The 13,971-nt window shown below is 43.1% G+C and overlaps 1 protein-coding gene across 1 annotated transcript; it reads right to left on the bottom strand.

Annotated features, from left to right (window-relative positions):
- Positions 1–702: 702 nt before the first annotated feature.
- On the bottom strand, positions 703–12,667 carry scamp5a (secretory carrier membrane protein 5a). The gene is made up of 7 exons (XM_034176243.1): positions 12,465–12,667; positions 11,865–11,943; positions 5,770–5,889; positions 3,231–3,387; positions 2,972–3,073; positions 2,033–2,150; positions 703–1,114 (listed from the first exon to the last, which is right to left on the bottom strand). The coding sequence occupies exons 2-7, from the start codon at positions 11,869–11,871 to the stop codon at positions 926–928; spliced, it is 693 nt and encodes a 230-aa protein (XP_034032134.1). The 5' UTR covers positions 11,872–11,943; positions 12,465–12,667; the 3' UTR covers positions 703–925.
- Between the last annotated feature and the right edge of the window lie 1,304 nt (positions 12,668–13,971).

Raw genomic sequence — 13,971 nt, 5'->3', positions numbered from 1 at the left:
AACTGTAATACCACCTTAAAGGAAAACTATGAAAGGTTACATGACGTTGTGCACGTAAGGCTCGTCTGCCAACACTGGTCCACAAAATTCTTAGAAGTTGTCTGCTTGAGAAATAAAATGTGCTATTTATTATTACATTTTACATCTACATAATTAGATTGTGTTGATAGTAGAGTTTTCATGATAAATCATGTGTCTCTGATTGTTTATATAATAATATTTCACATGTTCTCTTTCTGTAACACTTTAAAAATCAGCAAAAAGGGTTTTATATTAACCCTTAGTAGTACCATCTTAAAAACTAGAACCAATCAACAATTTCAAACATCATTTTCATTCTTAGTGGCCAAAAATGAGTAAAGCTTGACTGTATTTATTTGGGAAGCAATTTGGCTGTAGACCAGTGTTACAGGCATGTACTGTAGTTTTAAGTAATCACATTGGTCTGTTTACTGATACAATGTCAGGACAGACAAAAATAAAATACTGACAGTACAATAGAGTACTGTAAAAACAAACACACACCACACACCCACACGTTAATGGATTGTTATAAGATGTGACACAAAGCTGGAGATGTGTTTGGAACACAGATGATCCCACCTGACACTTACAGGGTTGGTTTAAGTTCTATTTTACATATCTGGTGGGAAGCAGCACACACACACTGACCAGCGACATAACTATGTGCATTGTAAGAAAGTAACAGAATCAATAAGATGGTTTAAGTGACTGTTAGTTTAAATGTTAATGGACCTAAATGCTTAACTTTAAAGTGTCAAGATTCAGTAAAACTACTTTACTGTCAAAACAATACCTTTTCGTCACATGGTTCGTTTTGATTTCAGTGTTTCAGTGAAGGACACTCGACTGCGAATTGTGTTCTTGATTGATCCATTATTAGCATCCCCCTGGGCTCTGTGTCCTACATTGGGTCATCGTAGTTGTAGGTGGGTGCCGCTGAGTACTGGTTCTGCTGCATGGCTCCCTGTGTGGCTCCCACAGCTGCCTGTTGAGCTGCCTGCTGGACATGAGGGTTCTTCCAGGCCCCAGTGGCCCACTCCTCCTGGGCCTTACCCAGACTACCGCCACTGCCGCGGTAGAAGTTATGAACCTGCAAAAAAAAAAAAAAGAAAAGAAAAAAGAGAGGCGTCAGAAAGAGTTATTTTCTATTTTGATTAAGGCCCAATTTGTTGTGTGGGCCGCTGAAGAGGAGGTACTGCTGGCCCACCACCACCAGATGGCACCCTGCTTGAAGTGCGGGCTTCAAGCATGAGAGGGCGTCATAGCAACTGGGAGTGACAGCTGTCACTCCTTATCAGCACCAGCTGTCACTCATCCACATCACATCACCACCACCATAAAGGCCGGACTGCAACTCCACCTCCCCGCCGAGAAATCAGCTATCAGAAGAGGTAATTTCTCTGCTGAACGTGAAACTGCATTATAGTCTGGACTCTTTGCAGCCATATTCCTGTGGTGTTCCTTATCCATTGGATTCGCGTTAGGTGTGATCAGCGACGGCTTCGCTCCACACTCCATCCAGATAAGTGGTTAGACAGGAGCTGCACGAGTGTGTGATTGGAGGTGGAGGTGCTCCCTCCCAAAAGAATACAGACTGTGGGATTACTGAGTGTGCGAACTCACACTCATCAATAGTTTTTCTGTTCTCTGCCAGCAGTACCAGGTCTGACAGCTGGAGACGGTGACCACCTGGGGACCCAGGACTTGGCGGCTCCGGTGTTCTTCAGATCCGTTGGCAGTGAAGGCCGTGTGGGATCCGGCTCGGCTCAGGACGGATGTCTCTTCTCCTCAAGCCTGCCCACACGTCACTCAAATCTGTAATTCAGTGGTACCTAAACTGTGATTGTCTGTATTTCGTTGTGCACTATAACATTAAATTGTTACTGTTTGGCTTATCCATTGCCCGTTCATTTAACGCCCCCTGTTGTGGGTCCGTGTTCCTACACCTTCACAACACAATTTGAGCAATTCAGAACATTTTTAATCAGTGAAGAAATGTTTGCGCCACCTTTGAGAGTGCGATGAATGACAGCACGGCCACTGCAGTGAACATGATGGTGGGAATCAGCATGACCACTGCTGAGCCGACATTGGTGCTGAAGAAGGTGATTGTAGCCAGCCAGCCGCTGAAAGGAACCACAGTTAGTATCGTCACACAGTTCTCACAATGTACATCTTTTTTGAATACTGAATTCACAGTTATGTCCTGCTGGCCTTTTAAAGCCTTGGTTCCAACTTGCCCATCTAAGGGCTCAGACCCCATCTTGTCTAAAGTAGATGTGAACATGTCCAGTCACTTGGATCTCCAGCTACCTCACCAACAGCCTGCAGTATGTCAGGCTGAGGGACACCATCTGACACTGTGATCAGCAGCACCGGAGCACCCCAGGGCATGGTGCTGGCCCCTCTTCTCTTCACACTGTACACCTCTGACTTTTAAAAAATAACATAATTTGGGAAATGATATCAAATGCAAAAATTTGGGTAGAGAAACCTTTCCCAAGATAACAAATAAGAAATCCCACTTGGTGGCATTTTCTTTGAGTTTTCCAAGCTGGAGTTCAGAAATTAATGAGTTTCCTACAAGTGACACTAACTAATTGTGGTTAGCATTTTCTTTAATATGGACCATCAAAAGTCAAGGCATATTGTTGACATAATGTCCATAATAAACTAAGGTTAACACAAAGAGGAAATCCAATAATTTCTGGAAAATCTTCATCATTGTAGCTCCAATGGGATAATACTATATAGGTTCAAGTCTATAAAGAATCACTTTGTTAAAGTGCATGATGTAAAACCCCCAAGGCCCAAAATGTCCTCAAACCCAATATTTAGTGAGAATATTTCCGCATGTTAAATAACTGTTCTTCATACGATTCATATTAAATATTTGTTGAACATGTTGGACATCTGTGGTCAGTGATAATCTGCTCAGTACTCTTACCACACTCCCCAGCCTGGAATACCCACTGTCTGGATAATACTGATCACAACCTGGGCCATGAAGACGAAGAAGAAAGCCATGAAGTTGAAAGAGCTGTCTGTCCTGCACAGAGCGAATAATGACTTGACATGAGACATTTCTCCAAAAACACAATCCAGTTACAACTGGATAAAGGTGATTATGATGCGTTCATGAAATGATACCCTGATCTAATTCAGCAGAACAACAGGAACATTTGTGTAAAGTGTAAATAGCTTACTTTAAGGCCTTGTAGATGGGCCTGAACCAACACACATAGGAGCAGGGTGTGAAGAGGATCAGCCAAAGGATGGCCATGCCAAAGTTGGTAGCCCCACCCCCACCACACATCCATGCCAGACAGCCGATCAGATTAACGGCCAGCGTGGCACTGTTCACTGTTGACATCACAGAAATCAACAAGAATGTTAAAGAAAAAATGAACATGAAAACCTCCATAGTCAATAATATCACTAAAAATTCAGCGGGGCTGATGAATCTCAGTAACGAGTGAATGACAGAATATTATGCTCTGTGTAACACTGCACTGTGTACTGGAGGTGCAAATTACTGAACATACAGTACACTGTAGTAGTCATCATAGAATCACTGCCTCAGTACCACAGCAGCGGCCACCCTCCAAAAACAAGACCACTGATGTTCTCCCTTTGGACTGATCTTATCCAGAGATGAGGTTCCAAACAATTTTTCCCAATCCTGTTTTCCTACTTTCCAATGGAAGGCAGCAGCAGCGTTCCTCCCACAGAGTGTGGGAGTAACAAAAGGTTTCACTGACACTTATCTCAGCCGTGACATTCATGTCACACAGTCCTCAGCCTTTGAGATCAAGAGACACCTGGGAAGCTCTTATCTCCATAAGCACTAGAGTTTGGTGATGCCAATACCTTTACAGAAGAGTTAAGGTCCAAGTCTTTAGGGTCCTAGTGCTGTCTGCCTTATTGTATGGTTGTGAGATTTGGATGCTAACCAGTGACTTAAGGTGATGACTGGATGTCTTTGGTACTTTGTGTCTTCAGAGGATCCTTGGGTACCACTGGAATGACTTTTTTGTCAAATGAGTGGTTTCTTAGGGAGACTCAGATGAAGAGTATCACTTGCATTGTGAGGGAATGTCAACTACAACAGTTGTTTTCAACCCTGGTCCTCAAGTACCACCTAGCCTACACATTTACCATCTCTCTCTGCTCTATCAAAACCTGCTTAAGTGCTTCAGATGTGCTCAGCCAGTCAAGTGCTAACAGACATTTGAAGGAGCTAATCAGGTTTTGGCAGTACAGGGAGAGATGGTAAATGTGTAGGCTAGGTAGTACTTGAAGACCAGGGTTGAGAACCACTAAACTATGGCATTTTGACCATGTAGTGCATTTCTGTAGGCATGATCCAGCATGCAAGTGCCCCACAGTGAGCATCCCAGCAGCTGGAGATCACTAAGGGGACATCCATGCTTAACCTTGCTGCAGCAGATAGATGGGTACTTGTGAGCGGTGGAGTTAGACTGGTTGTCTGCCCAAGTGGCTGACACCACGTTGGTCTTGTTGTATGGTCGATGCAGCAGTGTACAGCACCAGTGCAAATGCATGCTAACCTATCCAAGAAGATATAAGTCGTATGTAGGACCTGAGGCCCACTGGTGCTTATCTCAGGATTCCGTATCATGAAGCAGATGAGAGTCTACAAATCCCCCTAGACAGTATGCCAGTCCAATGAAGGTTACTTCCCCAGCCAAGGACAATACCCATTTATAGCTGGGTGGACTAAGACAGTACAGATTAAAGGTCTTGTCCAAGTACACAGACAGGTAGCATGAGCAGGATACTGGCTCACCACTCACCTACCTGCTCTATATGACCTACCTTCTTGCCATTCACTTTGTGTACATTCATGTATACTCAGGTTGGCAGAATCTATCCAAGCTCCTGTCTGGGTAACCTGACTTCAACGAGTAAAAGTTCTACCATATATTGTTTCTACCTGTGCAACTAAAACAGGTGATTACAATGATTAGCTCGTCTACCTGCCCGAAGAGTTGAACTAATTAGAATTAGCTGGATTAGTGAGTCAATGGAACAAATATGTGGAAGGACTTTTACTGACTGAAGCCGGGATTACTCACCTCTGCTCCTGACATGGAATTTCAACTTCCAGGCACACCTGATGTTATTTTTCCCAAGTAGAAGGTTGGATAATCTTGTCCTCCTGGCATTAATATTCCACTAGTGTTTTATTCTACCAGAGAAATCCCCTACTACAAAGCATCTACTCTATAATGACTAACAAATATGCACAAAGTAAAATATCTTCACAAGACTTGTATTTGTTTTCAAATATAACGACAAAATATCACACATGAACATCACAAAAACAGACTGCTATCACAAGATCCAAGGGAGCGTAGATCAAGAGATTCAAGGTTCCTACAATCTCAAAATTGTACACTCACAAAACACTTGCGCTGAAGGTTGCGGCGCTTATTCAGAATTAATAAAGTGCTGCCAAGAGTGACAGACTTGGACACTATTTACAAGGTGATTAAGAAATGCAGAAGCTCCAGTTTGTTGTCAGTCTTTGAAACCAGGAAATCTGGTCTCACAGCTTTGCTTGGGTGTCTCATAATATTTTGGGTAAAACAGAGTGATACCATGACGAAATGAAAGCTGCAGATAGTTTATGGTTTGTATCAAGTTTCATGATGTCAAGCTGTCATAAAAATGTAGCAACGGGTGACTGTGGTGCAGACTTATTGTTAAAAGTGAACTCACAGATCCATAAGTAATACAGCCTCTTGCACATGGTCCGCCGCTGGTCTGGGATCTCGTTGAAGTCTTGGTAAAAACATGGCTGGAGGGGAATGAATCGAGGCAGAGGAGGGAAGTTGTTTTCTACGATACAAAGCCACAAGTCAAAACAGCTGCAGGAATCGAGATATTTGTGTAACGATATTAGTGCTTTATAGTCACTGGTGGGAACAACAAACCTAAACGTTAGCTCCGATAACCGCTAGCTGAAAAGTTAACTGTGATAATGCTAAGCCAATAAAGTGCTAAAATATTTAGCTGAAGCAATTAATCACCTTTAACTTTTATTTTATGAACTGGGGGGTTGGCTCCAAAACCCTGAAAACTATGACGCCGTTACTTGGGCCGCATTGAGGTTTTTTTTTTTTTAAACTTCGAGAATAAAGTCGTATTTTTATGAAGAAAAAAACTCATAATATTATGAGAAAAAACTTAAATACAAATACACAAATACATTTGTAATATTATGAGAATAAAGTAGTCATTTTCTGAGAAAAACTCGTAATATTGGGAAAATAAAGTCATAATATTATGAGAATAAATTTGTAATATGAGAATAAAGTAGTCATTTTCTGAGAAAAAAACTTGTAATATTGGGAAAATAAAGTCATAATATGAGAATAAACTTGTAATTTTTACAATTTAGCAGTAATTTTATGAGAGAAAAACTCTGCATCTCAAAATAAGATCTGTGGAGCGCTTTAAGTTGTACTTCAGTATAGGTTTTACAAATAAGGAAATACTTCATCTTTTGGCCCATCTGCACTACATTATCATTAGTATCATAACTTTGAAAAGAATATGCAAGAAAATGTGTCTATTCTGGAGGAGGAACCACACGGACTTGGAGGAAATCACCTCTTTCATGGAGGAGGAGATGGCTGGAACTGGTGTTGTAGGGTTGTATACTATTCCTGGCAGGGATAACTACTTTGGCATGACACTGGCAGTTGTCGGTTCTCGTATAAATACAACTTTATTCTTGTAATATTATGACTTTATTATCGTAATATTACGAGTTTTTTCTCATAAAATTCTAACTTTATTCTCGAAGTCTAAAAAAAAAAAAAAAAAAAAAACTAATTGTGGCCCTAAATTGCTGTCACAGAAAACAGACGTAAAGCACTGAAATTTTAATATTACATGTTCCCAAAAAGGCAGAGGTGGGTAACCCACCTTCAGTCAGTAAAAGTCCAACCATGTATTATTTGTACCTCTGCACCTAAACAGGTGATTTTGGTCATTTCAGCTCATCTAGTGTCTGAAGAGTTGAACTAATTAGAACTGACTGATTTGGTAGATGGATGGAACATATGTGGTAGGACTTTTATTTACTGGAGTCAGGGTTTAGAATTTTTGAAGAAATAAAACTACACATGGAAAATAATTTTAATAATCTTATTCATGCATTTGTTCTGGCTTGACCTGCTGCTCCAGCTCCTCGAGCTGATGCTTGCTGCCTTTGTGAGATGTGTGAATTTTGGTTACGAGATTAGTGTGTAAGCGCCACCGCAACAAACATGCAATATATTAGGGCAATGTTCTTACATTTTGACCAATATATTCATCGTTGTGGTCAGTAACTAATGAAAATAACTCAGACAGAACAATCGGAGAGAAAGAGTCTAACCAAATACCGGCATCACTGAAAGCAGCCAAAGATAACGATACATCTTTGGGATGGTTATGAGTAATTTTTTCTCTAATAGTCAAAATTTTGTTAGCAAAGAAAGTCATGAAGTCATTACTAGTTAAAGTTAATGGAATACTCAGCTCAATAGAGCTCTGACTCTTTGTCAGCCTGGCTACAGTGCTGAAAAGAAACCTGGGGTTGTTCTTATTTTCTTCAATTAGTGATGAGTAGAAAGATGTCCTAGCTTCACGAAGGGCTTTCTTATAGAGCAACAAACTCTTTTTCCAGGCTAAGTGAAGATCTTCTAAATTAGTGAGACGCCATTTCCTCTCCAACTTACGGGTTATCTGCTTTAAGCTACGAGTTTGTGAGTTATACCACGGAGTCAGACACTTCTGATTTAAAGCTCTCTTTTTCAGAGGAGCTACAGCATCCAAAGTTGTCTTCAATGAGGATGTAAAGCTATTGACAAGATACTCTAACTCCCTTACAGAGTTTAGGTAGCTACTCTGCTCTGTGTTGGTATATGACATTAGAGAACATAAAGAAGGAATCATATCCTTAAACCTAGTTACAGCGCTTTCTGAAAGACTTCTAGTGTAATGAAACTTATTCCCCACTGCAGGGTAGTCCATCAGGGTAAATGTAAATGTTATTAAAAAATGATCAGACAAAAGGGAGTTTTCAGGGAATACTGTTAAGTCTTCTATTTCCATACCATAAGTCAGAACAAGATCTAAAATATGATTAAAGTGGTGGGTGGACTCATTTACTTTTTGAGCAAAGCCGATAGAGTCTAATAATAGATTAAATGCAGTGTTGAGGCTGTCATTTTCAGCATCTGTGTGGATGTTAAAATCGCCCACTATAATTATCTTATCTGAGCTAAGCACTAAGTCAGACAAAAGGTCTGAAAATTCACAGAGAAACTCACAGTAACGACCAGGTGGACGATAGATAATAACAAATAAAACTGGTTTTTGGGACTTCCAATTTGGATGGACAAGACTAAGAGACAAGCTTTCAAATGAATTAAAGCTCTGTCTAGGTTTTTGATTAATTAATAAGCTGGAATGGAAGATTGCTGCTAATCCTCCGCCCCGGCCCGTGCTATGAGCATTCTGACAGTTAGTGTGACTCGGGGGTGTTGACTCATATAAACTAACATATTCATCCTGCTGTAACCAAGTTTCTGTTAGGCAGAATAAATCAATACGTTGATCAATTATTATATCATTTACCAACAGGGACTTAGAAGAAAGAGACCTAATGTTTAATAGACCACATTTAACTGTTTTAGTCTGTGGTGCAGTTGAAGGTGCTATATTATTTTTTCTTTTTGAATTTTTATGCTTAAATAGATTTTTGCTAGTTATTGGTGGTCTGGGAGCAGGCACCGTCTCTACGGGGATGGGGTAATAGGGGGATGGCAGGGGGAGAGAAGCTGCAGAGAGGTGTATAAGACCACAGCTCTGCCTCCTGGTCCCAACGCTAGACAGTCACAGTTTGGAGGATCCCAAAAAATTGGCCAGATTTCTAGAAATGAGAGCTGCTCCCTCTAAAGTGGGATGGATGCCGTCTCTCCTAACAAGACCAGGTTTTCCCCAGAAGCTTTGCCAATTATCAATGAAGCCCACCTCATTTTTTGGACACCACTCAGACAGCCAGCAATTCAAGGAGAACATGCGGCTAAACATGTCACTCCCGGTCTGATTGGGGAGGGGCCCAGAGAAAACAACAGAGTCCGACATTGTTTTTGCAAAGTTACACACCGATTTAATGTTAATTTTAGTGACCTCCGATTGGCGTAACCGAGTGTCATTACTGCCGACGTGAATTACAATCTTACCAAATTTACGCTTAGCCTTAGCCAGCAGTTTCAAATTTCCTTCAATGTCGCCTGCTCTGGCCACCGGAAGACAATTGACAATGGTTGCTGGTGTCGCTAACTTCACATTTCTCAAAACAGAGTCGCCAATAACCAGAGTTTGATCCTCGGCGAGTGTATCGTCGAGTGGGGAAAAACGGTTAGAGATGTGAACGGGTTGACGGTGTACACGGGGCTTCTGTTTAGGGCTACGCTTCCTCCTCACAGTCACCCAGTCAGCCTGCCTTCCCGACTGCACGGGGTCTGCCAGGGGGGAACTAACGGCGGCTAAGCTACCTTGGTCCGCACCGACTACAGGGGCCTGGCTAGCTGTAGAATTTTCCACGGTGCGGAGCCGAGCCTCCAATTCGCCCAGCCTGGCCTCCAAAGCTACGAATAAGCTGCACTTATTACATGTACCGTTACTGCTAAAAGAGGCCGAGGAATAACTAAACATTTCACACCCAGAGCAGAAAAGTACGGGAGAGACAGGAGAAGCCGCCATGCTAAAACGGCTAAGAGCTAGTAGCTACGCTAAGCTAGCGGATTCCCAAACAGGGAATCCGACACTAGACAGGCTGTGGAGCAGCACAGGTAACGCACGACAACAGTGCTAAAATAAAATAAAAATCCACTAGACAGGCTGCTGTCTAGTGTTGTTGTTCACAAAGTTGTTCACTTTGTGAACAACTGTGTGAAAAATAGTCCAACAATTTAAGAACAATGTTTCTCAAAGTTCAATTGCAAGCAATTTAGGGATTCCATCATTTACAGTCCATAATATAATCAGAAGATTCAGAGAATCTGCAGACCTTTCTACACGTAAGCGGCAAGGCCAAAAACCAACACTGAATGCCAGTGACCTTCGATCCCTCAGGCGACACTGCATTAAAAACCGACATAATTGTGTAAAGGATCTTACCGCGTTTGCTCAGGAAAACTTCAGAAAACCATTGTCAGTTAACACAGTTCGTCAGTACATCTACAAGTGCAAGTTAAACTCTACCATGCAAAGCGAAAGCCATACATCAACAACATCCAGAAACGCCGCCGTCCTCTCTGGGCCCGAGCTCATTTGAAATGGACAGATGCAACGTGGAAAAGTGTGCTGTGGTCTGAGGAGTCCACATTTCAAATTGTTTGTGGAAATCATGGACGTTGTGTCCTCTGGACAAAAGAGGAAAAAGACCATCCAGATTGTTACCAGCGCAAAGTTCAAAGGCCAGCAAGTGTGATTGTATGGGGGTATGACAGTGCCCATGGCATGCGCAACTTACACATCTGTGATGGCACCATCAATGCTGAAAGGTATATCCAGGTTTTGGAGCAACACATGCTGCCATCCAACCAATGTCTTTTTCAGGGACGTCCCTGCTTATTAGACAATGCCAAGCCACATTCTGCACGTGTTACAACAGTGTGGCTTCATAGTAAAAGAGTGCGGCTACTAGACTGGCCTGCCTACAGTCCAGACCTGTTGCCCATTGAAAATGTGTGGCGCATTATGAAGCCCAAAATACGACAACGGAGACCCCGGACTATTGAACAACTGAAGTCATACATCAAGCAAGAATGGGAAAGAATTCCACCTACAAAGCTTCAACAATTGAATATAGGTTGAAGATGATTTGCAAATCATTGTATTCTGTTTTTATTTACATTTTACACAATGTCCCAACTTCACTGGAATTGGGGTTGTGTCCAAACAGTAATGAACTGTTCTCTGTGAGCCGTGTCACTTGGAGCACTGTCCACCGCAATGACAAAGAGCTGTACACTGAAGAGCTGCCTTCTGGTATTTGCAGCTTCCTCTGCAGCCGTTCTTGCAGCCACATTGCAAGAGTTCCCTGCAAGCTTCTGATGCTTCTGGTAAGGTCATCCAGGTTATACTCCAACCACCACCAGGCTTCTTGTTCCAGCCCCATTCACTTGGTGACAGAAGCTTTGGAGCAGGGGTCATCATTTGGGCCCAACAGTGACCAGCCTGGTAGGCAGCTCTGTTGGTGTGTTGGATGAGTGCAGCCTGTGTAGGAGACAGACCACCAATAGCACTGCCTTTGTTGCTGAACAGCTATTTCCTTGCCTGGTTCACACCATCCTCGGTGCTGGTGCGAACGTAGAACTGAGAACTTTACTGAGAACTAATGTTTTGTAATGTATTAATGCCCAAAGAGCTTGTCAATTGCTATTGTGAGACAAAATAAAGGGAAGTGGGCCAAACATGGGCCACAAATTGGGCAGCCGTTGGTTACAGTACACCTGATTGAATTAGCACTTGATAACAGCTCCATCAGTCAATGCTGGAACAATAATTTTGAGAAGAGTGTGTGATATGGGTGGTATGTGGTAGACATGTGGGCCCATGTTGGAACAAGTGTGCATTCAAAACCCGAAAATGCCAGAACAGAATATCCAGTCCAGATATGAGGCAACACCGATAAACACTCACACCAACAACCCTAATATTCTGGTTTGCATGTCATGTCCAGCCCTTGGGCCGCCAGTTTGACACCACTTGTATAAAGGCAAAGCTCAGCTCTTGCCCTGCTGAAAGCTTACCTGCCATTGCGACCACTCGGTATATTCCTGTACTTGCAAACAGACGCAGGCTCGAATCTCGGCTGCCTTGAAAACCAAACTGTAAAGAACAGAGTCGTGATGAGCTGTGCGTAAAACCACAGTCCATTTATTTACACGTGCAACATGTCGGGTCAGTTCACTGCCATAAAACACATTAATATGCGGAGCGAAAACGTTTAGTCACATCATCAGAGCTCGGTGGAAACTGTGGCCTCCTCCAAATGTATTCAGAAGCTGCAGGCCTGCACAGGACGCACGGGCTGTGATAACCACACAGTATGTTTGCAAAAGCAAAGTCCTCATCGGAGACGAAAGGCATCTGTGACCACATCCGTCTACAGCTGTGTGCAGCTGTTTGGATTTTTGAATCACGGTCCATACGGTGTCCTCCTCCTCCTCCTCCGTTGATGCTGCAGTCGGACGTCGTGATCAGATGTCCTTCAGCCGACACGGTGCCGCTCCACCCGGGTCAAACCCTCTTCACACTCCATATCCACGCACCGATCGACCGGCAGAACACATTTTTAAACACACGAATATCTGTGTTGGAATGAGTGAAAATGCACACACCGGCCTTACCTCCCGTTCAGTCCGGTTCGGATTGCGGCTAGAATCGATCCGGTCGTTTTACGCGCATTCTCTGGAATCAGCGTGCGTTAAAACGCATCGTTGAGAGCAGGTTAGAAGACCCAGAATCCGGATCGGTATAGTCCTCAAACAAACGATGGGTTCGGTTTGGGAGTACGAGACGGTCACGTGACGTGAGGTTTTTCTGTACACGCACGCCCTCCGCTGTGCCCGCTCGTGCAGGAGCCAGAAAAAAAAGGGGGGGGGGGGGAATAGTATGGAATAGGATTTCTTGCTCACCAAAACCGACCAATCTGAAAACAGGAATATTTCAGGAGGCCCCTCCCTTCAACGATGCTGTCCGTGGTGCTGAAAATGATGACGTCAACACGTCATCTGGACCGTAGGAAGTGATCACTGTCCACTGGAGGCTGGATACTGCTGAGGATGGTAACGTAAGATGTGTCTTCCGAAAAGCAAATTGAGGGAAGCTTATGGAAGTGAGTGACACGTACTTCAGCTTAGTGCAAGAGGAAGATATTGAGACATTTGAACGTGAACTGCGACAGAGTGAGTATACTTTGGGCTGCAGTGACTGCAATACCACAGAACACCTATGAGGAAAGCTGTTCCTTGGTGGAATGATAAGTGTGATGAGACAATTAAGAACAGAAATCGAGCTTTTAGATTGCTAAAAAGGACTCACAATTACCAGCATTTGATTGAGTCTAAGCAGTTTCAGGCAGTAGTGAGGAGAACTATAAGGCAAACAAAAAGGACATACTGGAGGGATTACTGTCGCTCCATTGGAAATATCACTTCTATTGATAAAATATGGGGGATGATCAAGAGGATGGAAGGTAACAGGAGCAAGTGGAGCTGCCCGATCCTTTCTGATGGAGAGCAGGTGGCAATATCAAATGCAGAAAAAGCAGAAATGATAGTGAGAACTCTGAGTGCACAGTTCTAATCTCTTTGAAGTTGGTCAAAGAAAAGGAAAGTATCAAGACAAGTACAATGTACCATTCACTCTGGAGGAATTAAAGGCTGCATTTGCTAAATATAGGGGGTCATCTCCTGGAAAAGATGAAGTTTGTTGGGAAAGTGTAGGAACACGGACCCACAACAGGGGGCGCAAATGAACGGACAATGGAGTAAGTCAAATAACAACGCTTTACTGTTGTGAATGTGCACAACGAATACAACCAATCACAGAAATGGACAACAGTCAATTTACAAAAGTGTCGTGTGGGCAGTCTCGAAGATAGGAGACGCCTCTCCAAGGTAAGACCGGTACCACACGGCTTCCTCCGCCACAGGACCCCGGGTATACTGGAGCCGCCAAGTCCCGAACTCCCAGGTGGCCACTGCCTCCGCGTGTCGGACCTGGTACTGCTGGCGAGGAACAAAAACACAATTAAAGGTGGGCGCGTTTGCACCCAGTAATCCACACGGCAGGAAAGCTACCTCCACCTCTCGTTGGAAAAAAGGTCTGTTATCACTCACAAAAGTCACAAAA

This window comes from Thalassophryne amazonica, chromosome 8 (assembly GCF_902500255.1).
Source record: "Thalassophryne amazonica chromosome 8, fThaAma1.1, whole genome shotgun sequence".
Lineage (NCBI taxonomy): Eukaryota > Metazoa > Chordata > Actinopteri > Batrachoidiformes > Batrachoididae > Thalassophryne > Thalassophryne amazonica.
The sequence above is the reverse complement of the archived record's forward strand: the minus strand, read 5'-3'. Positions and strand labels throughout refer to the sequence as shown.

What these genes read in the sequence shown, in the direction of transcription:
- scamp5a (XM_034176243.1), bottom strand. An exon ending in GCTGTATTACTTATGGATCT is followed by an intron (nt 3,388 to 5,769) that starts GTGAGTTCACTT and finishes TGATGTCAACAG; the next exon opens with TGAACAGTGCCACGCTGGCC. An exon ending in CATTCATCGCACTCTCAAAG is followed by an intron (nt 1,115 to 2,032) that starts GTGGCGCAAACA and finishes TTTTTTTTGCAG; the next exon opens with GTTCATAACTTCTACCGCGG.